The sequence below is a fragment of the Lissotriton helveticus genome, chromosome 1_1 (genome assembly GCF_964261635.1).
Source record: "Lissotriton helveticus chromosome 1_1, aLisHel1.1, whole genome shotgun sequence".
NCBI classification, from domain to species: domain Eukaryota; kingdom Metazoa; phylum Chordata; class Amphibia; order Caudata; family Salamandridae; genus Lissotriton; species Lissotriton helveticus.
Window position 1 is genome coordinate 2139464218 of NC_136057.1, and position 26283 is coordinate 2139490500.

General features: G+C 45.9%; 1 protein-coding gene across 2 annotated transcripts in view; it reads left to right on the plus strand.

Moving 5' to 3' along the window:
• The window catches only part of RPAP2 (RNA polymerase II associated protein 2), a 564035-nt gene that overhangs the window by 46616 nt on the left and 491136 nt on the right, over nucleotides 1-26283 (plus strand). The window contains exon 2 of one of the 2 annotated variants that reach the window (XM_078646326.1): nucleotides 19485-19530. The exons of the other annotated variant lie outside the window; for it this stretch is intronic. Coding sequence (XP_078502452.1) covers nucleotides 19485-19530 — 46 coding nt within the window. The remainder of the gene's footprint in view (nucleotides 1-19484; nucleotides 19531-26283) is intronic. 2 annotated transcript variants of the gene reach the window in all.

The window sequence follows — 26283 nt, forward strand, 5'->3', positions numbered from 1 at the left end:
CATTACTTAACACGGATGTGAAGGTCTGGTCTAAAATTTTTGCCACCCAATTATCTGGTGTTATACACCGATTGGTGTCCGAACAGTAGCATGGGTTAATTCCTGGCAGAGGGGCTACGGATCACGTTCAGAGGGTCATTTCTTTATTTGACGCAACTGAAGTCCTGGCAAAACCTATGGGGGTGGCCTTATTTGATGCTGAAAAGGCCTTCAATCGGGTGTCGTGGGCCTTTCTGTGGCAGGTTCCGGAAGCAAACGGCTTGGGAGGAGATTTCATTGATGCAATTTGCGTAATATATAACAAACCTATAGCCCGCTTATAAATAATGGGACTTGAATCAGAGCCCTTCACAATAGAGAGGGGCACGAGACAGGGCTGTCCCATTTCCCCTTTGTTATTCACGTTATTTAATTACCCTTTTCTCAGGAGGTTGGACTCTTCACCGGATATTGTGCCCATCAGCTTACAGGGCTGGGGCACGAAAACCCTGGCCTATGCTGCTGTGGCCATAATTACCAGTGATCCGGACAGAGCTCTGCGGGCGATTGAGGAGATTGCAGAAGACTTCGGGATCAGATCTGGGTTTCTGCTAAATAGGGCTAAAACCCAAGTATTGATTAACATTCATACCCTTGCCTCTGACAGTAGGATTACAAATGAAGCCATATATTTTGGAATTTGTATCACTGCTAAGGTGGAGCGCATAATTGATCTAAACCTAACACCCATTCTTGAGAAAGACAAGAAGGATTTTACACTGTGGAATAATTTGCAACTCTCTATAATTGGGAGATGTAACCTGGTCAAAATGATTTTCTTTCCTAAATTGTTATATGTATTTCGCACTGTCCCACTGGAGTAAAATAATGAATGGTTTAAGAAAATCGATAGATTAGTGGCAAGCTTTATTTGGGCATATGCGAAAACTAGGAGAGCCAACACATTTATGTGCTTACCCAGAGAGAGGGGGGGTGGGTGCTCCCCAATTTTAGATTATATTGTTTAGCTGCTGCTATGCAGTGCTGTAATATATTATTTAACTGCCGGGCAATAGAATGCCGAGCAATCAGTTATGTACCCTCCATTTATGAGCTTCTGATTGGCAATGCAGCCCATGGATGCTTATTGAAGTTTTATGAGCCAAGCTATTGTAAGCAGACTCACTTCAAGACTCTATTTGCCGCAATTCGAAATTGGGTGTTGGCCCGAAAGAAATTGGAGGTGGGTAGGTACACTAGATATTCTCCCCTGCTCTGAAATGAACAACTGCCTAGCATATTTCATGACGTGTTTCACTAGGTGGGGAAGTGGCAGGCTGGGTAGGATAGGAGATTGTCTTGCTGGGAATGTGTTTGCTCCATTTGAGGTGGTCAGCAGTAGATTTAATGCTGGGCCACAGGATTTTTTTGAAATAGCTACAGATTCAGTATTTTTTCATGAGAAAGACTGGGGAAATAGTTGGCTTTGACCAAATACCTTTGATGGAAATATTAGTTAGTTAAGAGCTCTACCCCTTCCATCTCGCAGTAATATGGCTGGTCGCTGGAACAGATCCCTGGTGATTTGGAGATACAGAATGGGAAATGGCGGGACAGGCTTCATATGGCCTACCCCGGGTTTTTGAAATCACTTCAGATGGGAGAGACAATCGTGTGCCTCGAATCTACAGACACAACATTACAAGATATTGTTTGACCTGTATGTAACTCCAGCAAAGATTGCGAAATGGGGTGGTGTGACGGGGACCCGCTGCACTAGATGTCAGGCGACGGAGGCAGATCTGGCTCACATATTCTATTCCTGCCCCAGTTTAAAATCGCTTGAATTAATAATCGAAGGCTTTTTAGGGGAAGTTCTGAAACTTAATATCATCCTATCACCACAACGTATGCTATTAAGGGTGGATGGGACACTTTGAGCACAGGATTGGAACTGATTTTTATTGCAATGACAGTTTTTAGGCTATGTATCTTTTCATCATGGTTGGACCCTTCACGTCTGACCTTTCAGCAATGGAAAGGCTGCTTTTTACATGTATATCACTTTGAAAAGGCATTGTATGCACGTAAAGGCAAGCAGGCTGAAAGGGAGGAGGGTTTGGGTGGCTCTCACGTCATGAATGGATATGTTTTATTAAGCAATGAAGTTTAGATCATTTTATACACTGAGTCTGTTTACAAATTGGAATGTATTATGAATTAGTGCTGCCTCTTTATTGAATGCTATTTATCTTGGCTATCTTAATGGATTTTTATGTAAGTTATTTATGTACACTTGCTGGTATTGTATATGAAAAATCGGATGGGAAAAAAGCAATAAAAAGATTTTTTTTTTTTTACTTTCATTGATTTTGGAAGATGCAACTTGTAGGCCACTGGATTGATACATTTTAGAATTGTAAAAGGACCAATGTAACGTGGGTGGACCTTGTCATTCTTTTTAAAAAGTACTTTTTTTTGTGGACAGCCACACGTTATCTCCTTGTTGGTATTGTGGCCCTGGTCTTCGTTTTTTATCTGCATTTTTTTTTAAACGTATTTGTGCTTTGGATATGTTCTTGCGTAGTTGTTGTACCAAGTTAACCATCTCATGGAGTCTATCTGTAAAGTATGGAATCTGAGTTTTACTCAAAACATTGGTGGCACCATGGTAGGCATAAAACGGTGACATTTGTGGACAGCCACACGTTATCTCCTTGTTGGTATTGTGGCCCTGGTCTTCGTTTTTGATCTGCAATTTTTTTTAAACGTATTTGTGCTTTGGATATGTTCTTGCGTAGTTGTTGTACCAAGTTAACCATCTCATGGAGTCTATCTGTAAAGTATGGAATCTGAGTTTTACTCAAAACATTGGTGGCAACCATGGTAGGCATAAAACGGTGACATTTTGGTGGAAGAATCGGAGAGGTTATTATATGCAAACTCAGCCTCCCACAACAGAGCTACCCATGATCCATGTGTGATTGACAAAAGTGCTGTTATCAGTACTTGGTTAACATGTTCAGTTTGACCATCGGATTCTGGATGGTAACTGGTTGACAAGTTGCTTGTGATTTGTAGAGCGTTGCACCAAGCTTTCCACAGTTGAGAAGTGAATTGTGTATCTCGATCTGATGTAATGATTCAAGGGAGTCCATGTAACCGTACTACATTGTGAAACAACAGGTGTACAAGTTCAGTTGTTGATGGTAACCCTTCACAAGCTACAAAGTGAGACATTTTTGATAGCCTATCCATAATGATTAAAATGGCAGTTTTGCCTTGATCTTTTGGTAAATCTATGATGAAATCTATGGAAATATCTTCCCAAATCTGTGTTGGGGTTGGTAGAGGGAGTAAATGACCTTGTTTACGGCTATGATCAGTTTTAGAGCGTATACAAATCTCACATTGTTGGACATAAATACATCTTTTTTCCAAGTTGGCCACCTAAAATTACGACTTACCAGTTTTAATGTTTTTGCACGACCTGGATGACCAGCAAAAGGGTGTTTGTGGCACCAATTTAGTTCTTGTTTCTGTAAGGACTTTGCAGGGATGTATAGTTTGTGTCCATGAAATGGAAGCCCTTCAATCATGGAGCGGGTTTTTTCTTGCTGTTACCAGAGAAGTATCTTCTGGATGGGCATGGTCTGTTTGAGGGTGTCTAGAAACTGATTGGACATGGTGAAACCAATGATTTGTTCCTTTGGAATCATAGGAGGTGGTTCTCTGAACTCAGTTTGTCTTGGTGGTTCTGCATCCGTATATCGCGACAAGGTGTCTGCTTTGTTATTAGCAACCCCTGGTCTAATGGTTATGATAAAGTCAAATTCAGAAAAGAAAAGAGTCCATCGTAAGTGTCTTGGTGTTAGAGCCTAGCACATTGGAGAAATTGTAAGTTACGATGGTTCGTTTACACAGTAATTGGATATTTAGCAATGAGTAAATAATGACGCCACTCTTTAAATGCTAGCCGGATGGCTAATAATTCTTTTCTGTCACAGAATTGTGGTATTCTGATGGTAAGAATTTGTTTGATAAGTAAGCTACTGGATGCAGTTGGTGGGATATATTGTCTCTTTGTGAAAGGATTGCTCCGATCGCTGTGTCAGAGGCATCCACCTCCACTATGAATGGTTTGTTTACATCAGGATGTTTTATGATTGGTGCTGTAATGAAGGCCTGTTTTAGTTCTTGGAAGGCTGTATTGGCGTCTGCCGTCCATTGGAAAACAGCCTTTTTTTAAAAAGTCGAGTTATAGGAGTGGCTTTGGCTGAAAAGTTATGAATAAAACGTCTATAAAAATTGGCAATGCCTAAGAATCGCTGAATGTCTTTGACAGATTTTGATTCCGGCCAGTTTTCGATGGCTTGTACTTTCTGAGTATCCATGGACATGCCTTGTGGTGAAAGAATGAATCCCAAGAATTCGACAGTGTCCACATGAAATTCAAATTTTTATAACTTACAATACAAACCGTGTTGGCGTTGCGTGGACAAGATCATCTTGACAGGAGTTTCATGATCTTCTTGTGACAAGGAGTATATCAAAATGTCATCTATATACACAATCACAAAACGATCCAGGTACTCGCGAAGGACGTAATTTACAAAAATTTGAAAAGTTGCTCGGGCATTACATAGCCCGAAGAGACCTTATCGGGTTCTGAATGCTGTTTTCCATTCGTCCCCAGAACGAATACGTACCAGGTGATAGGCTCCTCTCAAATCCACTTGTGTATAAATGGTGGCTGTTCTTACCAGGTCAAGGAGCACTGGTATAAGAGGTAACGGATACCTGTTCGTTATGGTGATATTATTCAGTGCTCTATAATCAATGCATATTCATAGCTCACCGTTGCTTTTTGAAACAAAGAAGAGAGGAGAGGCCGCCGGGGACTTTGATGGTCTAATGAACCCATTTTGTAGATATTTATCCTAGTATTCACGTAGGTGTTGGTTTTCTAATTTAGTTAGGGTGTAAATTCTACTACATGGTATTTTGGCCTCTGGAATAAGATCTATTGCACAGTCATAAGGACGTTGTACTGGTGAAGTCTCTGCCTTTGTTTCACTGAAAACGTCCTGGAAGGATTCGTATACTGCCGGTTGTTCTATATCCTGTTCTGCTGCAGTGGCTATTAGTTGAGCTTTACAATTTTCTGCTGATTGCTTGTTTTTTCCATGAGATCCATTTGTTTTTGCTTTACACTCCTGATGACACCACTCAGAGTTAAACACAATGCTTCTTTTGGCCCAATTAATTGTAGGATTATGTTCAGTGAGCCACGGCATATCTAAAATGACTCCAAACTGTGCTGCAACAGTGACATCGAAACGTAAAGTTTATGAATGAGTTCAATCTTGTGTTTGGCATACCATGATTATATCAATAGTAGAGTGTGTAATTAACCCAGAGGTGAGTAGGGTACCATCTCCTGCTCGGGCTGTTTCTGGTCTGTCTTTGGTCTTGGTGGAAATTTCTAACTTAGCACAAAAACTGGAATAAATGAAATTTCCCATGGCCCCGGAATCTACCATCACCGCTACGTCCCTTGATCCCAATTTTCAGGTTTTAGGAATGGGCATTGAGCACTAAATGAGGAACTTGCAGCGTGTTAGCAACGGATTGGTCAGGAGATACATAATGTTTACTCGGAGAAGTCTCCAGCTTAATCCACAAGCTTGTTATTTACCCTGTTTCTTGGTACCTTCAATGGTTGATATGGAATACATGGTTTTAGGACGAGCGGAGCTTTCCTTAAAAAATGCCTTTTTTCCCACAATAGAGACTAAGGTTGTTTTTTCGTCATAAGTCCTTTCTTCCTGAGTGAGCGTTTCTCTCAGCCCTCCAATCTCCAAGGGTTCACTGTAGTCTTGATTAGGAGTATTGTTCTTGTCTTTGGGTCGCATAAATGCTCTAAAATCTGTCTTTTTTCTATCTCCCTTTCTATCAGAAAGGCGATGATCCAAACTCAATGTTAAGGCTATAAGATCTGCACAAGTGCGGGGTTGTGGCTCTACTGGTGCTATTAGGTCATCTCTTAAGCCCTGGTTAAAAGAGCCGCCCTTTTCTCCTCTGGCTAGTTGGTTTCAGCGACAAATCGATTAAACTGTGTCAAATAACTCACTAGTGCCTTATTTAAGTTTCAACAGTTCGCGGTCTGCTAAACCTGTAATGGTTCGCCTATCAAACACTTGTTCGAACTCCTGTTTAAAATCTCTCCAATTATACAAGGGGTCATCAGAAACAACTAATGGTACTGCCCACATGGCAGCATCCCCGCTAAGATACGAAAAAAGGAACGCTATCCAAGACTGAGCATCTGGAAAGGAAGCAGCTTTTACCATGAAGTGTAATTGATTTTGTGATCAAAATGTTTGGAACTTTGCAAATCTCCTGCAAAACATTTCTGGGGGGCTAATGGTACGGTAGCTGGCACAGTCACGGATACTGTAGAACTAGGTGTAACACCGTATGAAGTGGAGGCAACATGACCGCTAGGCAGTTGCAATTTCAACTGTACCACTCTATTGGCTAACGTGGCGGCTTCCAGTCTAGTAGCAGTTAACTCTTTCTGCATGTTTTCCGTCATCCTCCACAAATCCTCTAATGTGGCCATCTTGTTGGTACTGCTCAGGAGGACCAAAATTAGTGGGCGGATTAACCTGTCAGACGTCCTGTCAGACGTAGTTTGGTCCTCAGGAGCAGTACCTCCAAGAAGTCCACCTTCCGGCAGTTCCGACTCTGTGTTTAATATAACAGAGGATCAGATTGCCGAGACGAGGGGAAGGGAATTAAGGAGGGTACTGCAGGGAGGGAGATCAGTGAAAGTAAAATAACTCTGGAATGGGAGATTCGTTTTTTACTCAGAACTGCAGTTCAACAAATACTTATGCAGAGTTCTTTAGTAGTCAATCAGAGATGGCATTCAAATAAGTCTTTGTCTGTTATTGCTTCTAATTTTATAGTTCTTCATCAGGACACTTTGTATGTGACCGTTTTAGGATAACTTGTTGATCCCTTAATGAATTAACAGTGATTCATGAGTCTTTAACTTTGTCAATGTAAATCTGAAACATATGCTGAAACAAACACTTCCTAGGAACACTCAGGATACACTAGCACTCCATTGTGCTTTCATACAAAGAAACGGTTCTCACCTGAGCGATGCGCGGTCACTGAAAAGAGGCCTACCGTGACGTCAGGCGCCTACTCGAGAGCCGTCAGAATGACTCGATTCTTCTCTACTACTATCCCTATTAATCCTCGGTACGCTGTTGGGTGCGGTTACCTTTGATGTGCGGCTGAGAGCGGATGCGGCCGCAAGGAGTCAAGTTGCAAAGTCATACAAAACAACCGCAACCATGCAGAAATAAGCAGAAAGGAATAAGGAAAAACAGAAAACTTCATCAGATAAGGCAAAGAAAACAAAATAAATATATTTTCATTATAAAAGCGTGACAACAGTATCTTATGTACCAGCATGTTCACCACATATTCTCTTGCCATATGTTGTGTGTTTCTTTTGCACTATATGCGCAATGTTTTACCAGCACACCAACAATATATTGTAGTACCATATGTTGTGTGCATGTACGTGGTTCTTACATAGCTGATTAGTGGGTCTTTACATAGCTGATCCATAACTTCATGACCGTAAGAAAGGAGATGAGTGCCACAACCGAATAGGAGTCATTTGGGTTCATGACAGAACATAGCTCTTGTACAGAAAGTTCTAGGTTTTTGATAATCTGCCTACCAAGTGGAAATGTAAGCAAAGCCATTTCAGAGAATATTACCCTGCACAGGCACACAAAAAAATGTGTCAAATGTCAGCATGTTTAAGAAAGAAGGCAACTTAAAAACGTGAGCATGTAAAATGGTGGTGTTCCTACCTGGGCCTAAAATGTGACCACATGACACTCACTCCTTGGATGTCAGATGACTAAAAAGCTTCCTAAAAATAAAGCTAAGTGTTAAAGAAATGTATAATCATAAAGAGCATTGTTAAAAGCAATTTGGAACGATAAATACAAGGCCGAATTAAAAAAGCTGTAATGCTCGAAACTGCCAGATTGTTTAAATGTTCCGAGGAGTAGACAAAACATTGCTGTTCCTTGCATCCGCAGATGATGATTCCCTATCGCACCAGCTGCATAGAGCGAACATGGCATAATCTAACTGCCTCAGCTGCCACCGAAGGAAGAACGGCTAGTACCAAATCCACAGAATGTCCCACTCTGGATCTCATTCTGTGTCGTAAGTGCCTCCAGTGCACATACATGATAATCGTGTATGCAGAGAGGGTGGTTCCTTAATTACAGCGTGGCAATCTTTTTTTTTTTTTTTTTTTTTTTTTAAAACCTTTATTGAACAATGAAAGCTCACAAATACTGGCCTACAACCCCACGGGCTGGCCAGAACAGAATGGTCAAAGAACCAGCATACAAAAAGAAGATCTGCACAGGATATAACATCAGGAGCACTGGTGAAGCAATAAAAACCATCGAGCGTTCAGCAAGAGCAGGATAATAAAGGTCAATTTTCTAGCACGGGGAGGGGACCAAAGGAATAACGGGCCGTATATGAGAATACAAGGGAGGGACCGTGGCAAGCCGCCATTTTATAGACACAACGTAAGAAAATGAAACCATATAATCAAATCTAGCAAAGGACAGAAACAGAATCAGGACATCGAATAGCGACAGTGGCAACAGTCAATCGAGCTCACTCACCTCCGCCCCTACCCGAACAAAGAAGACGTGGTCAAAAAGCCCCATCACAAAGACTAAGCAATATGCACCCCAACGGAAAGAGGGAACCTCCATAAAGGAGGAAGGGAAAGAGGGAGAAAAAGACAACAAAAGGAACACCCGCCAGACCATGCACCCCCAGGGGGAAAAACAGGACAATAAGACCGGCATGCGATGTAACAGAAACACGATACCAGAATAGGCAGCGAACCACAATCAGCCACACACCGGAAGAAGGACAGAAAACCCCCGGGGGAGACACGAGGTGACAGAGTCCCGAAAAAGTGAATACACAAGAGCCATAGAACAAAAAAAGGGGAAAATAAGGGGGGAAAAAGACCCCCCGACACAAACAGACCCCCCCCACCCACCCCTAAGCCCACCCTGCACCCCTGCAGAAGGCTACGGCCTACCCCCCCCGCAGCGTGCCTGTCGCCCTAAGTAGAACCCGAAATATAGTGGAGCAAGAAAAGTTGGAATTAAAAGACAAAAAAAGGGGGGAGTATAAGGAAGGGAAGGAAAGAAGGGAGTAAAGACATACAAACATACACACGGGGGAGGGCCAAAGACAGGAGTAAACGCACCCATCCACCCGCCCGGGTTAAAGGTCCAAGTCCTCGGGAAGCCAAAGAGTATCAGGCCAAAGTCCAGGAGCACTAACCAGTTACACCGAACCATATCAGGACACAGAGATCATCCAAGCCGTTCATGAGCTACCGCATATAAGAGTCAGTTTTCATCAGCCCTGACCCTTTTTATCCAAAGCAATAAGGGTCCGATCCAACGAGGACCCTGCCAGAAAGAACAGAAGGCAGGCAGCAGGAGAGTCCAACGGCAGTCCAAAAAAGTCACAGGAAGAAAAGCACGGAAGATCCAGGAAAATCACAGAATGTAGCAAACGATGCAGGCACAGTTCCAAGGATATATCCATAAAAACCGACCCATCCGGGCCGGCACAGGAGACGTCATCGGGCAGTGGTGATTGAGAGGGACCAGGAGAATCATGAAAGTCCGGCAAAACAAAATCCAGCTCCCGGGCCAAGGGCAGAGGAGGCAGCACAGGAGGAGAAGGCGCCATCAGGTTACGCACCTCCGGGGCGGCAGCCGGGACCGAGTCCGCCAGGAGAGTACCAGCCACACCCCGCGATATCAATGCCTCATCCGGTCGTGGGGGCCCGGGAGGCCCGCAGTGAGGAACCGTCTCCAGAGCCAGGAGTGGCGCGGCCACAGAGAGCCGCCAGGATAGCAGGATGTGTAAGATCCCCTTAAGTGCAGGAAAACCTTCACAGTATCCGACACCCGGGCCTTGCGGCGGGCCCCCAGTGCTCGTCCGGGCCCGGCTCAAACAAATGGGGTCGGTCGCCATCTTGAGAGCCCGAACAGGCCGCGCGGCCAACAACCTCCGCCGGGGCGGCAGTCAAGCAGATGAAGTCCCGCCGACAGGCAGAAGAACACCCCGGACAGGAAGGGGGGCCACCAGAAGAAGGGGATTCGCCGGCCCCCCAATGTCGCCAGTCCCGATCTCCGAGTCCGGGCGGCAAAGAACAAAATGGCCGGACCGGAGAACAAAGGGGGAGGAAGCTGAACACACGAGGAACCCCAATAATGAAGGGCAGCGTCACCATCCAAGGCTGCCGCCACACAGGAGTCTCTCAGCCAGGAACCTCCGGCTCACACGAACAGCGGCCCTCCAATCACCTCCAGTGCGCCCCGAAGGGCAAGCCCGCAGGCTGCATCCGGCCCAGGAGCCGGGACGAGGAATCAGGCCAGTCCGCTCTCGAGTCCCGGGAATGGTCGGGGGCACTGCACCGGACCCACAGCAGCCAGGACAACCGGAACAAGTGGTAAGTGCCTGCAGTGCGTCGTAGTAGTACCACACAGCAAGGAGGGCTTCCCGGGGCAGGATAAATGCAGGATAAATGTGAAAAACACAGGCGGGCGAACGGAGCCGAGCTAAAGCGCGGCCATCTCGGTCGCGAGCTAGGCTCCTCCCCCAGCGTGGCAATCTTGACCCACACTCTCCCAAGCCAAAGGACCCTTCCTTCTTCAGCCTAACAACTGATTATGAGATCTGTTAGCAGTTCAGGTGCATAGGCCTCTTCCCACTCTGCTGACAACTTAATGCTGTCTTTACTGATCACCTTTATGAAAGCCTTAATTAATGTAAACCACAGCCAATTTCTGTGGTTGTCGCTATTTTGCTCACTGTGCCAATAGAGACCATGACCAACCATATAGAAATCAGTCTCGACCCTTCCCTCAAAACACAGTCCAGTCAGAATTTCTAACCCATTTACCCTGAAGAGTGAATGGGAGCACAAACATACCAAGTTATGTTTTGACCTTTTTGCACCACAACCTTGAAGTGAAGGTTAAATCCCAAGCGATCAGGGGAAACCTGTTTGAGAGTGTTAAACTGTAGTGAAAGGCTCATGCTAACTCTGTAGAGTTTATGCAGTTTCTTGCATAGCGTGACATTGTACTCGTTTGTTCAATTCCATGCTGATTACAAACGTATTCTATATTTATACTAAGTCTAAGCTATTCTTTACTTAATAAAGCTCAGCATTGACCACATTATCAGCACACTCCTCTCAGTCAGAGGGGGGTAGCTATTCTGATAAAGAAGAGCAATAAATTGAAATTACTATCCTCGAAAGCAGGACGAACACAGTATCTTCTACTAACTGCCCAAATTGTGGCTCAGATATTGTGTATAAAATATTAATGGAATAGCTGGCAGAATTTTCCTGTCCTATATTATAGGAGGGAACTTCAATTTAGTACTTGGCATTATCATAGATTTTGATTAAGCCTGGTGAAGTGCCAGAAAAACTCTGCTGCGCTCTGCGGAGTTCTGCCAGCAGCGGAGTCTGTTAAGTCGTGCTGCTTGAACTGATTTTTATCACAAGGAGTTTGTCCCACACTTTATAATCAGCATGAACGGCACTACGCATTGCGCCAGAGGGCGCTGTTGCCTTCTGCTGCTCGAGTAGACATTCTAGTTGAGTGGTATCTTCCTCAACCTGCTGCGCCTGCCGGCAATGAGAAATCTCGTTGGGAGGAGGTCTTGCTTGTGATTTTTATTCTCGCAAGCATTCGCCAACTTACCAATGGCAAACCAACAAGAGAGAAAACTCCGCTCTGCGCCACTTCGCAGAGTTTTTCTGAACTACACACTGAGCGGGCAAAACTCAGCGAACTCCGCCGGCTGAGCCGAATTCCTTGTCCACCCCTAATTTTGATTTACTGTTGATATTTGCATCTATAATTTAGCCAGGTTTTTGCGATACAATACATTGAACCTGTAACTCACTTTGTCTCCTGAGTTTGCAATTTTTCTGTGTACCATTCTGTGTGTCTCTTGGGTTTACATACATGATTAAGGCCTACAAACGGGTGTTGTTTTATTGAAAATAAACCCATAATTGTCAGGACCCGTAGCTCCCAACTCCTCAGGACTGAAACGATGCTCAAGGATTCCACCTCCTGACTTCCCCAACTCCGTTGATAGAATTACACGGAATAGTGAAGTGATCAGGTGAGGGATAGGGATAGGAATGGGTATTGCAGGGAATAGAACCTGTGAAGAAACAAGACACAATATAATTCCAGAATAATCACAAGACCACTCTCTGTATTCGTCTCACTAAGGTTCCATAAATATCTCTTGGATTCTAGCAGGTGTCCTTAACAAATGGTAAACCCTGAGTAGACCATATAGTTCCCTGCATATACCTAACAAGACAAGAACATAAAGGTTATCAGTCTCTGCACAATCATAAACCATGTCATAACATTCTTGCATTAACTGCCTCTCACCTCACTCATACCCCCATGAACTGTAAATGAACAGGCTGTCATGTACACTGCATCGGAGTTTCCTTGGGTGTAAATCATGTTGAAACAGTCAAGACACTATTTAGTATTGTCAAAAAAAGTTCCCAATTGAACACTAATCCATTGAATTAATGAACAGAATAATCAGCATAGAAGTTGAGCCACTTCAATGAAGCAAAATAAAGAACAGTCATGAGCTTAAATAAATCCCAACTATGTTCCGGTATGGTTGAACACTGATTGCCTAACATTCCGTTTGAGCACCTTTGCTTAATTAACGAGCTTAAGGGAAGAATCAATGTTTGTGTTAGAGACGGGATGCAGCCTTGTGTAACCACCCAATGTAAAATGGGTCAAAGAAACATACCTGCGAATAGCCACTACGGCAAGAGAAGAGAGGGAGCTGGCAAAACCGACAGTACGGGCTCACCAATTGCGGAAGACTACCCTGTCCATGGAATCATACTTGGATATTGTTACAAACCCCAATCACCGATTTTTATTGATCAGATTTAGATTAAATCAATTTTATTTTCTCCTTGGTGATTCGCCAGGCTGGAAGAGGGTTGAAGACCTAGGAGTTTGTACATGTGATAACTTCTCTGGGCAGGACATCATGCATTTTATCTTTTTCTGCGAGCATCTCACTGGTATTCGGAAGCGCTTTATTCTTCCAATCTTAGCAAATAAGGGCTTTGTGCAAGTTAAGCCAGCTCTACTCTACTTGCAGTTATTGACAAATGTTTGGGAAATTTTTAACTTTGCTAATTTTCTTTCTGCGGCTGTAAGAACCATAAGGAAAATAAGTTAAGCTCAAAGTGTACATATTTTAACTTATTGTCGTGCCCTGATGCAAACTACCCAAACTACTTTTTTGACTGTTTTGTGTATGTAAATTCTTGTATATTTCTTAAATGTTTTTATAAGCAATCACGGCATTTTATATCTTCTTTGACATTACATGTCTTTTAGTATGCTTTTATGGTTTGCACATAAACCGAATAAAGTAAATTTGACTGACTGACTGTGTAACCACCCTGCTATCAACGAGTCAGAGAAATACCTGTGTCTTCTATCTTTGAAGACGAATTCAAGCAACCAGCTTCACTTGTGTCAAGCCTGAGTGCACGCAGAGCCCTGCCGTGCACTAGATAGCCCCCAAACGCATGCGTCAATCCTTCTCCGGGAATGCTCCTCCATTAAACGCCACAAACACACGAGAAATTAAGAACTGTGTATTACGCATGCCGGCCGACTTGCACAACGTCCTCAAATACCCATGAGCCTCGACCACAGGCCTCATGGGATTTGTAGTCTGTTACTTCGTACGTGGCAGGCGCTGGGGCCGACCGTGCCTGACAAAAATATCTTCATTAAAACAATAATGATACTTTATATTAAGCTACACTTAAAAGGTCAAGTAGCAGCAGCCTACATTTTACCAGTAACTGGGAAACATACAGCTATGGACACCTTTTTTTTCTTTTAAAAAAGTTTTTATTTCATTAACTCTGTCAAAATAACATGACCATTTTGTTGCACATGGTAAAACAAATTACTTTCAAGGAATTTCAGGACTGTATTTCCAATTTAATACAATATAAGAATTCCCAAATGAATATGGTAGACCCATCAAGTGATACTCTCCCAGGGCCTGGACATAGATTATTCTTAGCCTACTAGTCATAATATTGGTGATTTTGGTGCCCTTTCGTATGGAGGAGTAGGCTAGTAGGCTGTCAGTACATACTCTAGTGTTTACCGGAGTTTCTCATATGAGGGATACACTAAGGGGTCCAATAGTATGCTACTTCATGTTGAATCTTTATGTCCTGTATGTTTTTATATTGGGTGTCTGGTGCAGCTATTGTCAGCAGTATCAGAACAGTGGTAGAATTTCAGTCTACTCTTTCAGTCGATATTCTGATGCAGATAAGCATGCGTGCAAGATCATTACATTTGCGATTTATTCTGCTTTTTTCTCCGATCAATGGGAGCCCCTAGTGAATTTATGTATCACATTACCAGTTTCTCTCCAGGAGTTCTATATGTTCCTCTTCGCATTATGTTCATCCAACAGACAGAAGGTAGCTTCTGTGACCCAACTTTAAGTGTGCCTGGCAGAGAACATTTACCAATATTTATGTACATCATTTGTAATCTGAAGAAGAAATCTTGTAACGAACATGCCACTTGACGTTTGATATTAATTTTAGGTCAATCCTGGGCATCGCATACGCTGCTCTGCGAAGTATGCTGTATTCGAGTATGGAGTTGAAGCTCCGCCCACTCTCGGTCCATATTTTTCATTGGCTTGTGTCATTGTCCTCTGTAAATGCTGGCTTCTGGATCGTTAATAGGCTTGTTAGTCCCTCCTTAGTACCGCCTTGTCTTTATTTATAACCTCCCATGGGGACTGGCTTTTTTAGCTCTGTTGTTACACTGTATGTCTTATTTAGTCGGTAAGCATTATTTTCTTTAATGAGTTTCTCCTACTGCAGGCATCAAATGCTTTCCTGCAACATTCAGCGTGCTATGTGCGCTTTCACTTTCCAAGCAGCCCTGGACAATGGCGTCCCCTTCTTTGAAATGAAATAGGTCTCGCAATTACAAGAGGTTCAGCTCTAAATGACAAGGCCTTTTATGTATGTGTTAGTTATCAAAATCGGTAAATAAAAGGCATTGTCATTTACAATGCCAATAGCTTAAACTTTCCCACATGCGAGACCTATTGCGTTGCAAATGCTTGTCTTGTATGTAGATCCAGTTCTGTCACACAAGTTAGGAAAATAATGCAGGCTAATCCCATAAACAAGTGCAGTAAAAAGGCAAAATAAATGTGGGCTACACCGGGTCATATGGGATTGTTCACAACTTTTCATATTGCTTTAATTTCTAGTAGTGGAAAGTCTCATTGGGTTAAACTGTCTATGTTTTCTAGGTCCAAACATTTTCCATTCTGTAAAACGTAAATACCCCCAGCACTAGGATGCCGATTGATGTATGAAGGGAATTCCTAGACAATAAAAAGAATAAACAAGCATTTACAATGCAACGGTTTCGCCTTTGTAAAAGTTAGAGCTATAGGCATTGTAAATGAAAAATTTTGTATTTATGTGTTGGTTTTGAAAACAGATAAATAAATGGCATTGCCATTTACAATGCCAATAGCTTAATCTCTCGCAAATGCGAGACCTATTGCATTTGCACCCACAGGCACACACACAGAACTGGTGAGGTGCAAACAAAGGTGTTGAGGTGCCGTGTAAACAAATTTTTAAAAAACACTTTTCTTCCAAACCACAAATTCAGAAGTTACAGACCAGAAACAAATCCTTATATAGGGAAGCCACTGCAGCCTGGAACTCACTACATCCTAACCTCAAGACACTGACTCCAACCAAGCTCTACCTTCCATAAGCATCTCAAATGTCCAGACAATGCGTAAGACTAAACATCGTACTGTTTCTAGAAACTGCTTTTATAAGTCTTAGCTCTGTTAAAAATGTTTGTTATTTTGAATTGTTGTTAATGTAATCCCAAAGGTTTATCCTATGTTGCAGTTGTAAAGAACCCTCATACAAAAGCTCTGCTATACAAATGAACAAATAACCAAAACAGAACTATTACTAAAATAAACGTCAGTCTGCTGAGGTACACTAGGAATGTTGGTAAAACACTGTGGTCAAACTAAGAACACCTGTAGAAGGAAGCAGTTTGATTAGGGGGAAAGCAGATCGGTAGTAAGAGATGGAAAGACAGGGCACGACAAAAAAGCAGATGTTCTGGACCATGACTCTTTTGGGTCCAAACAGGCAAATGTACTGTAGTACATAAGCAAGCAGCGAGACTGATTCACCAGCAACCAAGATGGCAATCTGCCAGACCCTTACTACAAAAACTCCACTGGCTCCCCATTTCCCAACGAACATCCTTCAAGATGGGCTGCTTAATTTTCAATTCTCTATACTGCCGGAGCCCTAAATTCCTTAATTGCCTATGATCTAGGTACACCCCCTCCCGCAACCTGCGCTCAGCCCACCAACAGCCGTTAACTTCCCCTGCCTTCAAGTTACAACGCCAGGGTGGATGCAGGTTTGCCTCCTTGGCCCCCAAATTGTGGAACTACTTTCCACTGGAGATTCGGTCTTGTAACAACATTCTGACCTTCAGTAAAATTCTAAAGACATGGCTGTTTGGGCAGGCTCATGAGTAACTTTATACTATGGTCCGACAGACTTTAGAGTTAACGGCATGAAACCATCCGGTGTACCAAGCTGTAGAAATTTTTTATAACAATATAACAACAGTACATTCCCATCATCTGAATGCCTTTAAACGCTTTCGGATCCCGGGCACCCATTACAAGCGACACCATTCCTTCAGCATTTCATAAGCCTAGCCTTTACAGCATGTGCATTGCATTCTTAAAGCAAATGGCTGTCCTCATGTCAAGAGTCCGTAGGTCCAAGACTGCTGCGAAACCATCCCTCATTTACATCCGTTGTGATGTGTAACACAAGAAAAGAGCCAAAACATGATGGGCTCTTCTGCATACTGAATTTCAGTATTCTACCTTTTAACACATCTGATGATCAGTAAGCACAAACTTTACTTGTGCTACCTCCTTGGCTGGTAAAGATGAAAGTCCACAAGTTTAAACTTTTAATAAACTCCCCAGACAAAGCCTAGCTTGAAGACAAAGTGTGCATACCAATGGGCCTCGTTGCACATCGCCTGCCGATCAACCCCAGGCCACTTGCCACACAGAAGGTAAGGAAGGGATGTCTCTTTGTGGGGTCCACAAAAGACTTGTGCTCTCTCAAGGGAAGACAATGTCCCAAAGCGTGCCTCCCCCAACTCACAGTCAGTGGGGCATCCGCGTAGCAGAGCAGAAGGCCAGGCACAGATGGGGCCGCCCACATTGTCATGCAAATGTCTTCTCACAGCGGCGGCCCAGCTGCGGGTCTAACGGCTCTCGGCCTCTGCGAATAATTTAAAGTGTCCAAAAGGACCGAATGGAGCTGATGGGACGTGCACAATGACAATACGGAGCTGCTCAATACTTAAGGAAAGCAGAAACGTCTGTATTGTGTGGCACACTAAAGACGTTTGTTGGCTAAAAAAGACTTTCTAGAAGCAAACAGTTGAAAACACCTGACCGACAAGCTGCAAATAGAGGTTAAAAAAATTAACTAGTTTGCATATGGGTGAAAGAAAAGGTTGTACGGGAGCTTTCATGACGGGCTCCCTTACAAAAGCAAGAATTTAAAGCGATTTCATACTTAAACCATTGCCCGATCTACAGTGTGTCTTTACAGGTGTGCTTTGCTGCCCATTCAAGCCACAGACACGCTCAACACAGTAGCACCATATTGTAAATTCTTTTTAGAGTAGTAAAGTGACAATAACCAAACAATAGCGATCTACAACCCCAGTTTAGTACAGCCTAACGAAACATTTGATTGACAACATCGGTATCACATTGCTTCCAAATAAAACACCGCATCTCGTTATTCAACAGATGCGCTTGCTTGTTACCAAATATTGCACATAAATAAAAATCTCTGACTCATTAAACGGCTCCGCCTGCATTACAGGTGACAGGGTTTATCTGTATTGGTCACACTTTAAAAACAAGCACCCTGGATGAAATAATAGCAGGCCGCAACCAAACACGGCGTGAGCAACACTCAATCAACAGCGGGAGGGGGGCGGGAACGGGCACACAGACAGCGGGAGGGGGGCGGGAACGGGCACACAGACAGCGGGAGGGGGGCGTGATAACACATAAAATACTAATATAAATATACACAAACGAATGCAACCTTAGTGCTGCGGACCTCGGGTTGTCTGATGGAATATTTAAGCTGAACATAAGCTCCCAAACAGAAGAGACGTGCACACAGCAACCCTTCCTTGCGACCCTGTGAAATCACGGGCAAGAAGACGAGCCAGCGATGCACAGAGCCCCCTCCCTGGGGCCTGCTCCGGTTTTATATCAGCCCACCTCTAGCACCCACAACATGGCGCCCTCTACAAGGGCGCATAAATGTTGCCAGTCCCATGTGTACCTGGTGCCGGGCTCGCTCCCAGCCAGCCGCCGCCTCCTTCGCTACTAAAGCCGCTGGGAAGCCCAGCCCTAGCAGCGGGGCACACGTCACTGGGCCTGCCTCCTGCCGCCGATGTAACCAATGGGGGACGCCGAGGGGTAGAGACAGATTTCAATTGGCCAATAAGGAGCCTTGTAGTATGGCAGAGGCAAGAAAAACGTATAACGTTATTTGGCTCAGTCTAGGTTTTAATAATCCCTCAAGTAAAATAAACACATATAAGCATTAAGAGGAGCATTTGGGCTGTGTGTAGTTTTTACAACTTATGCACTGCAGTGCATAGAATAAAAACGAGAGGGAGGGTATGCATGAAGAAAAAAGGGGCGGGGCTTAAAAAACACACGGAAACGCCCCCGAATCGCGTTCCGGCGGGAAAGAATGATTGACAGCCACTCTCTCCCAATGGCTAGCCTCCATTTATGGAGCTAGCCAATGGCAGACAGAGGCGGGACGAAGCCCCATACTGTCTCTAACATTAGATTTCGCCCTGGGCGGAGCAACTGCTATGCAGTTGCAACGCCAGGCGAAACCTAAAAACGGGTTAAAACTGTCACCGGACCGTGAATAATGCACCACCTCTCTTCACCCGTATGGTATATCTGCAAACAAATGAAAACTGTTTAGATTTTTAAGTGACTTGTGAGTCTGGAACAGTGCTGCTAATGGAACAATGACTTTATACGGTCTGCAAAAATCTAGATACTTGCGCATAATGTTTTTTTAAGTGTAACACTTTTTTGTTGGTTATTTGACAAGTAAATAGCCATAATGATGTTATGTTTGCTTTCATTAGGAAGCAGATTGGCCAGTGCCTTGAAAAGTGAAAATGCTGCAAAGAGGTACAGTGATAACATGTAAAACGAGATAATTAAATGTTTTTTGTATTAATGTTGTAATTTCCTTTATCAGAATTTCATCTAGTCACCAGAAGGCTCGTCCCACAGTAGTGAAGCTCAAGCTCTATGCTTGCACTCGGTGATTTCACATGTTTCTTACCATGAAGGAACTAGATAGCTACAGAAAAGGTGAAATCATTGTTAAGAAAATGAACAAAAACAAGAAACTCCGTGGAGCAAAAAAAAAAAACAGAATTTGAATGATTGGCAAATGCACTCTAATGTAACATTTGTTATTTCACTTTATGTAAGTATTCCTAAATGACTTGTTCCGAAAAGACTCATTAAATGTCTTACTTCTTAGCTCTTGGCTGCTGGCAGGTTTAGCTTATTTATTTACCAGACCTAATGTTTTAATTATAGACAGAGTGGATTTGGGCCAGACTCCAGCTCAATATTTGATGGGCTTGTTGTTTTTGTTTCTCCCCTCTTAGTTCAATGGGTTCCCCCCTATTCTTGGATTTCTCCCTCCCATTAGCATTTCGGTTTCACGTTTGCTGATTGGTTTACTCCTTCCACTACTGATGTTGCTTTCATGCAGGTTAACACTTACTTTTGTTGCACTCCATGGCGCATGGCATCTCTTGCCAGTGTGCTGCTCCCGCTTGACTCTGCCCCTCTCCAGGTTGCTTCCCTTCCCCCAGATTCTCTGTTGCTTCCTCGGCCCATGCCGCTCTTTTTTTAATGTGCCTCTCTGTTAAAATTATTATTCATTTATTTATTTTTGTTCCTACTGTGCTATAGACTAGCATTTTTTTCAAAAATAGTTTTTTACCCATGTCAAGACGTCCACCCGCGAGTGCTCCTACGCGGTGGGCAAAAAGTAAATGGTTTGTACTCTATGAACAGCCGTGTGCCTATCTTACAAAAAAAGCATTGGCAAAGCCCATAGTTTTCACTACAGAGACCTATTAATTTGTCATTGCTTGCTATATTTTTCATATGCCTTTTCATTATCATTCTTGTCTTGGAATGGGAACAACATTGGTTAGCTATGTTCTGTACACCAGTTTCTGCAGTTTCTTTGGCCATAGAATGGCTGTCCTGTAATCAAATAAAACCATTTTCTAACAGGTAGGAACCTCTGGAAGGCATGTCTGGCTGCAGCAGAGTTGGCTTCTGGGCAAGCTTAAAGGGTGGTTGTCTGATCTCTAGTCCAACCAAGCTTCCAGAGACCATCGCAGACTTGTTAGAAAATATTCCCATCACCGTACGTGTCTGTTCGAAGCTGGCCCTGTATATACTATACCATAGTAAGGTATGGTGTGCACAGAGTCCAGGTAGTCCCCAGAGGTATAGCAGAGGATAACTTGGGTACTAACAGCTCTCTTTGTGGTAGTGTGTGCGAGCAGTTAGGCTTATCTAGAGGGAGTGTTAAGCATTTATTGTATTCACTCAATCAATGACTGATGCACACACTCAGAGACAGAATCCAGATCAATGTGGTAAGTAGAAAAATATATACTTATGTTTTATTTTAGACCCAAGCAGGACTTGGCACAGGTGAGTAAATTATACTTTCAAATGCACGACTGGTCAAGAAAAATGCAGTTGTACTAGAAATTGCAGTTGCTACAGGTTTGTATCCCTTTTAAATGCAGTTTGTATCATACAGCAAGTACTTTCAGATTACTTTTTAGTTACTTCAGGATTACTTTCAGTACTGGGGGTGGTATGCATAGATAGCACAACTTAGGATCTCTACATACAAGGTAAGTATGACTTTTTATACTTTGCCATAGAAATTCCTTTTCTTCATACAACACAGTTAAACACTTAGACCTTTTTATCGGTCCAACATCTCTTTACATGTCTTCCTATGGGAAAAAAGTGTTAGCCGTTTTGAAGGTAAGTACACAACTTCCAAGGGTGAGTTTTAGGGGTTAGGACCAAGGTTTCCCAAAGTCTACATGGGCGCTCGAGTTGCAGCACTGGGACGGCTGGGTGCAGAGTGCAGGGGCCCAACGTTAGCCAATGGCACTAAGGGGGCCTTTGGTTAGGGACTGCTGGCGGTTGTGGGAGCCAAACTCCTGGGGATAAGGTCAGCACTGCAGGGGCCAACGATCAGCACAGGAGCTGCACTGACAGTGGAACTCGGGCGGCCGGGTGCAGGGTGCAAAACTGACGTCGGTGACCCTGTGCAATGGAGACCTTCGGTTTCGGAAAGATGCTGCAGGCTCTGGCAGGGAGACTTCCTGAAGGCAACTACTAGCTGGAGCTTTAAGTTGGGATGTGGAGTGTTGCCTGGACATCGTCGGTTGACCACCCAAGGCTGTGGGGCATCTGGTGCAGGGGTGTCTCCTGGTGTCAGGTTTTTCTTACCATCTCCCGTTGCAGTTGGGGAGACCCTTCAGGTTGAGGCTGCAAGCGTCATCGGGAATCTTGAAGGAGTTCGAGGATCACCAGATCCCAGGTCAGGATCCCTAGGTAGACCTCCTTGGGGTGTTGGGCCACTCAAACTTGGGCCATGGGGCGTGGCTTAACCGGCGATGGTGTAAGACGTGTCTCTTGGAAGCTCCGGCGGGCCGCCACTATTATAAGCAATTAAAGCGGAGCTGGGGAGCCAGGGAAACCACCTTTGGGGTGGACATTGACGGCAGCGACCAGGGCCATCAGCTGAGGGGCTGCACTCTGTCCAGCTGCAGTCTGAGAAACAGAAGACGACGGGGATTTGGAGGCCCGGTGGAGCAGACCGCCATCTTGCAAACCTCTGCAGTAGCCCTTCTCGGATCCTGGCGATCCCCAGGACATTCGAGGGTCGGGAAACCAGCAGAGCAGAGACAGGGAAGATCAGCGACGCCGATACCCCTGACTGTCTGGTGGTGGCGGAAGGGGTCGAGCTGGAGACACTTTGCTGGTCACGTTGAAGAAGCCCATATTGTAGCTGGTTGAGACGAGTGGCATTTGAGAGGCCCAGCGGAGGCTGACCTGCGGTGCACACCTGGAGGTGGTGACTGTAACCCTCGGGCGGACGCAGATTGCTGTGCTCTAGAGAGCCGGGTGTGAGGCTGCACACTGCTTGGCCAGAACCTGTGGCAAGACGGAGGACTGGAAACAGGGGACCCAGTGGAGCGAACCGTCATTTTGTGTGAGCGCTGGCGGGGCCTTCTCTAAGGCCTGGCGATCACATGGGACTCCTGGTCTGCGAGGTGCCTGGTGACGCTTCTGCTTCAGAGTGGCTGGTGGCATCTGCAGAGGACGGGCCGGCGATCCTATAGTGACAGCGTTGGCGAAATCTGCATCCGGGCTGGCAGAGTCAGGAGGTGTCTGGCTGGCCTGGCAGGTCCTGCACTGCGGCGCACGCCTGGAGAGCCGGGTGTGGGGCTGCACGCTGCTTGGCCACAACCTGTGGCAAGACAGAGGACTGGGGCCCTATCTAAGGCCTGGCGATCACATGGGACTCCTGGTCTGCAGGTTCGGCAGGTTAGTGACTGAGCTGAGCGGCGGCGAGGTGCCTGGCGACGCTTCTGCTTTGGAGTGGCTGGTGGCATCTGCAGAGGACGGGCCGGCGATCCTATAGTGACAGCATTGGCGAAATCTGCATTGGGGCTGGCAAAGGCGGGAGACGTCTGGCCGGCCTGGCAGGTCCTGCACTGCGGCGCACGCCTGGAGGCTCTCAGCGGTGTGAGTCTCGGCGGGGCTGCGAGCAGGGACTAGCTTTCAGGAGCATTGGACCTAGCAGCAGGTACGGCACAGCTGAGGCTGGGGGCTACGAGTGAGAGGCACGGTAAGACACGGGCGCCCCCGCCATTTTGGGACTCCTCCACCGGCCTGCCTTGGGGTCACTAGGCAGCACGTTGCTGTACCCGGGAGGCCTGTGATCCCTGCGGCGTTGGTTGGCGGGGTGTGGAGGGGCATAGTGGACGGCAGCGGCATACTGGCGGCCGGGCAGTGGAGGAGGTGACGCCTGGTCCTGGGTGGACGCCCCACCATTTTGTGGTCTGAGCATGAGGCGGCCTGAGGCTTGGAATACTTATCACGCTGGCTGGAGGCGCGCTTCACATTTGCATTGTAGCAGATAGGAGGAGCGGCCTAGTGTGCTGCGAAAGCCCTGCCACCTGAGACACTGGTGAGGAGTGGCCTGGAGGCATCGGATGGTCAGGCCCTATCACCGGATAAACCTGCGATCTGCCCTGTGCTGACTGAGGGGGAACAAGTGACTTGGTGCAGAGAGAATTCGAGTCGGCGGACAGGTGCCTTGCGGCTAGGTCCACAGTGGTATGCGGGTGTGGGCCTCTGTGTGAAGATGATGCCGTCCTCGAGGTGTGCGTGACCTAAGGCCCCAAGATCTTCCAGTTTGTCAGCCATCAAGGGGGGTGCGAAGTGTATGCGGACATTACTAGAACACCAGAGCCCTAAAAGCGGACATTTGACCTCTTTGGCCCGGGATAGGGACCTTCTCAGCATCTAGAGTGCTTTGCCTGCGGGTACTGATATAGAGAGGGCTAAGACTCTCTGAGTGCTAGAAGGGGTCAAAGAGCGACCGTCCTCGCCTTTGCTATCTCTTGAGACTGGGACGGGTGGGGATGAGAAGAGACCCGCTTGGCAAAAAGGCACTCCAATAAGCAGTCGTGCAACTTGTTGTTGCCCCTGGACCCGGCGCATCGTGGAAGATTTACTCTGCCAAAATTACGCGCACCAACAGAGGCAGGGATGCTTCGGCAACAACCTCGAAGGACACCACTGTGGTAGCAATGTGGGGCAAGGCCGGTTCGCCGGCTCCTGCTGAGATGACACCGCTGGTGGACAGTGACTCCCCCACCCCCCGGTCACACAGCATTCATGGCCACCTTCATGTCGGAACTAAAAACTGAAATTGGATCTCTACACTCCGAAGTCCATTCATGTGTCCGGGAACTCAGGAAGGAGGTCACAGACCTGGGCAAGCGGGTAGACGGATTGGAGAAGATAGTGAATGCCCGTACGGAAGACCGGAAGATCAAGAGCAGCTCTGGCAGCGCCTTGCCGCCCTTGAGGACCAAAATATAGAACTGCAACTAAAGCAAGTGGACCTGGAAAATCGCAGTTGCCGGAACAACCTCCGCATCCGGGGGGGTTCCTCTCGGGGCAGAAGGCAAGGACATCATGACCTATTTGGCACAACTACTCCACGAGGTCTGGGAGGATGACTCCTCCCTGCCAGCTTTGGACCGGGCTCACCGGGTCTCCGGGCCCGCGGGCAGAACGTGTCTCCTCCCAGACATTTTAACCAGAGTCCACTTTTTCACAGAGAAAGAAGCTATTCTTCGGGCGGCTAGAGCAAAGCAGGACCTCACATATGATGGCGACAAGATTCAGATCTATCAGGACCTAGCACCAAATACCTTGCGGCGCCGCCGAGAGTTCAAACCGATCACTGACAAGCTGTGGAGCCTGGACATCGCGTACCAGTGGAGCCATCCGTTCGCCCGTATCTTTTCATGGGAATCTAAGCGCCGAGTGATACATTCCTATCAAGAAGCGGCTCAACAAGTCCGACTCCCCACCTCACAATCTGCCAGTCCCACCCGTCCCTCACCCTCTGTGCGGGTGCCTGCCAAGCTGTCCTGGTCACCTGTGCATCGGCGCAGACGCTCACCTCCCCTGGATGAACGATCATCCTCCCAGGCTAAGCAAGACATTATTGAACACATCAGGTCCCTGGAGGGGGACAACTCTGAGTCAGGCTTAGATCCCTCGGTCCCTTGATGGCAGACACAAGTATCCGTTCTACTCTCTAAACCCTGTCTAGGGGGCCATGACTTTCTCCTGGTTGCTCCCATGTCTGTTGCTGTGTTGTAGGCGCCTCCCCAATTCCCTCCCCGCGGGGTGGCTGGAGCCGGAGCCCCCCCATTTGGATACCTTTGGATACAGCCAAAGACCTACCCCCTTCTGTTCCTGAGAGAGTGAAGTCTCTGGGTCAATCCAAACCCTAGGGTGTAGGATGACCCGCGACTGGAACAGAAGGATGCGGCCCGGTTGGCCGATTTTGTTTGTTTACCGTGATTTTTCTCTTCTTTCCTACTATTTACTTGACTTTCTCACTCTTTTTCTCCCCATTTTTTGGGCTTGGCGAACGGGAACCTCCACGGCTATGGTGGGCTCCGGGTTATGGGGAGGGCTTGCCTCTGTACCCTCCTTCCTCTGGTTTGACATGCCTTGTGGGGGAGCGCGCTGGCCTGGTCCATGATGTGATGTGATGTGATTATGGCTCTTCCCGATCATTTAAAGATACTTTCCCTTAATGTTAAGGGGCTTAACTCCCCTAATAAGAGACAGCAAGTGTGGTGTTACATACTACACAACGGCCCAACATAATTTTTCTTCAGGAGACCCACCTGTTAAAACTAGACACCTCTCTCATGGCGCACCCTAAATATCCCCTCAAATTTTGGGCCTCGGTGGACACCAAAACGGCTGGAGTGGCTATTTTATGCAGAAGAGGTATCAGGCAGGGGACCTCAAAAGTCTTCTGACGGGCTCTTTGTCAGGGCATGGGTGGAGGTCGGAAAACGTCTATTCACACTGTGTAATGTTTAGACACCGAACCAGATGCAGGACTCCTACCTCCGCACGCTAATGTGGGTACATGTGCCGCAGGGTGACCCCTTCTTGATTCTGGGCGGGGCTTTAACTTGGTGTGGGAACCTGCGATGGACCGTTGCAAAGCCTCCTCGAATGGGAAGGGGGCCATGTCCTCGGTACTCCGGAAGCAGA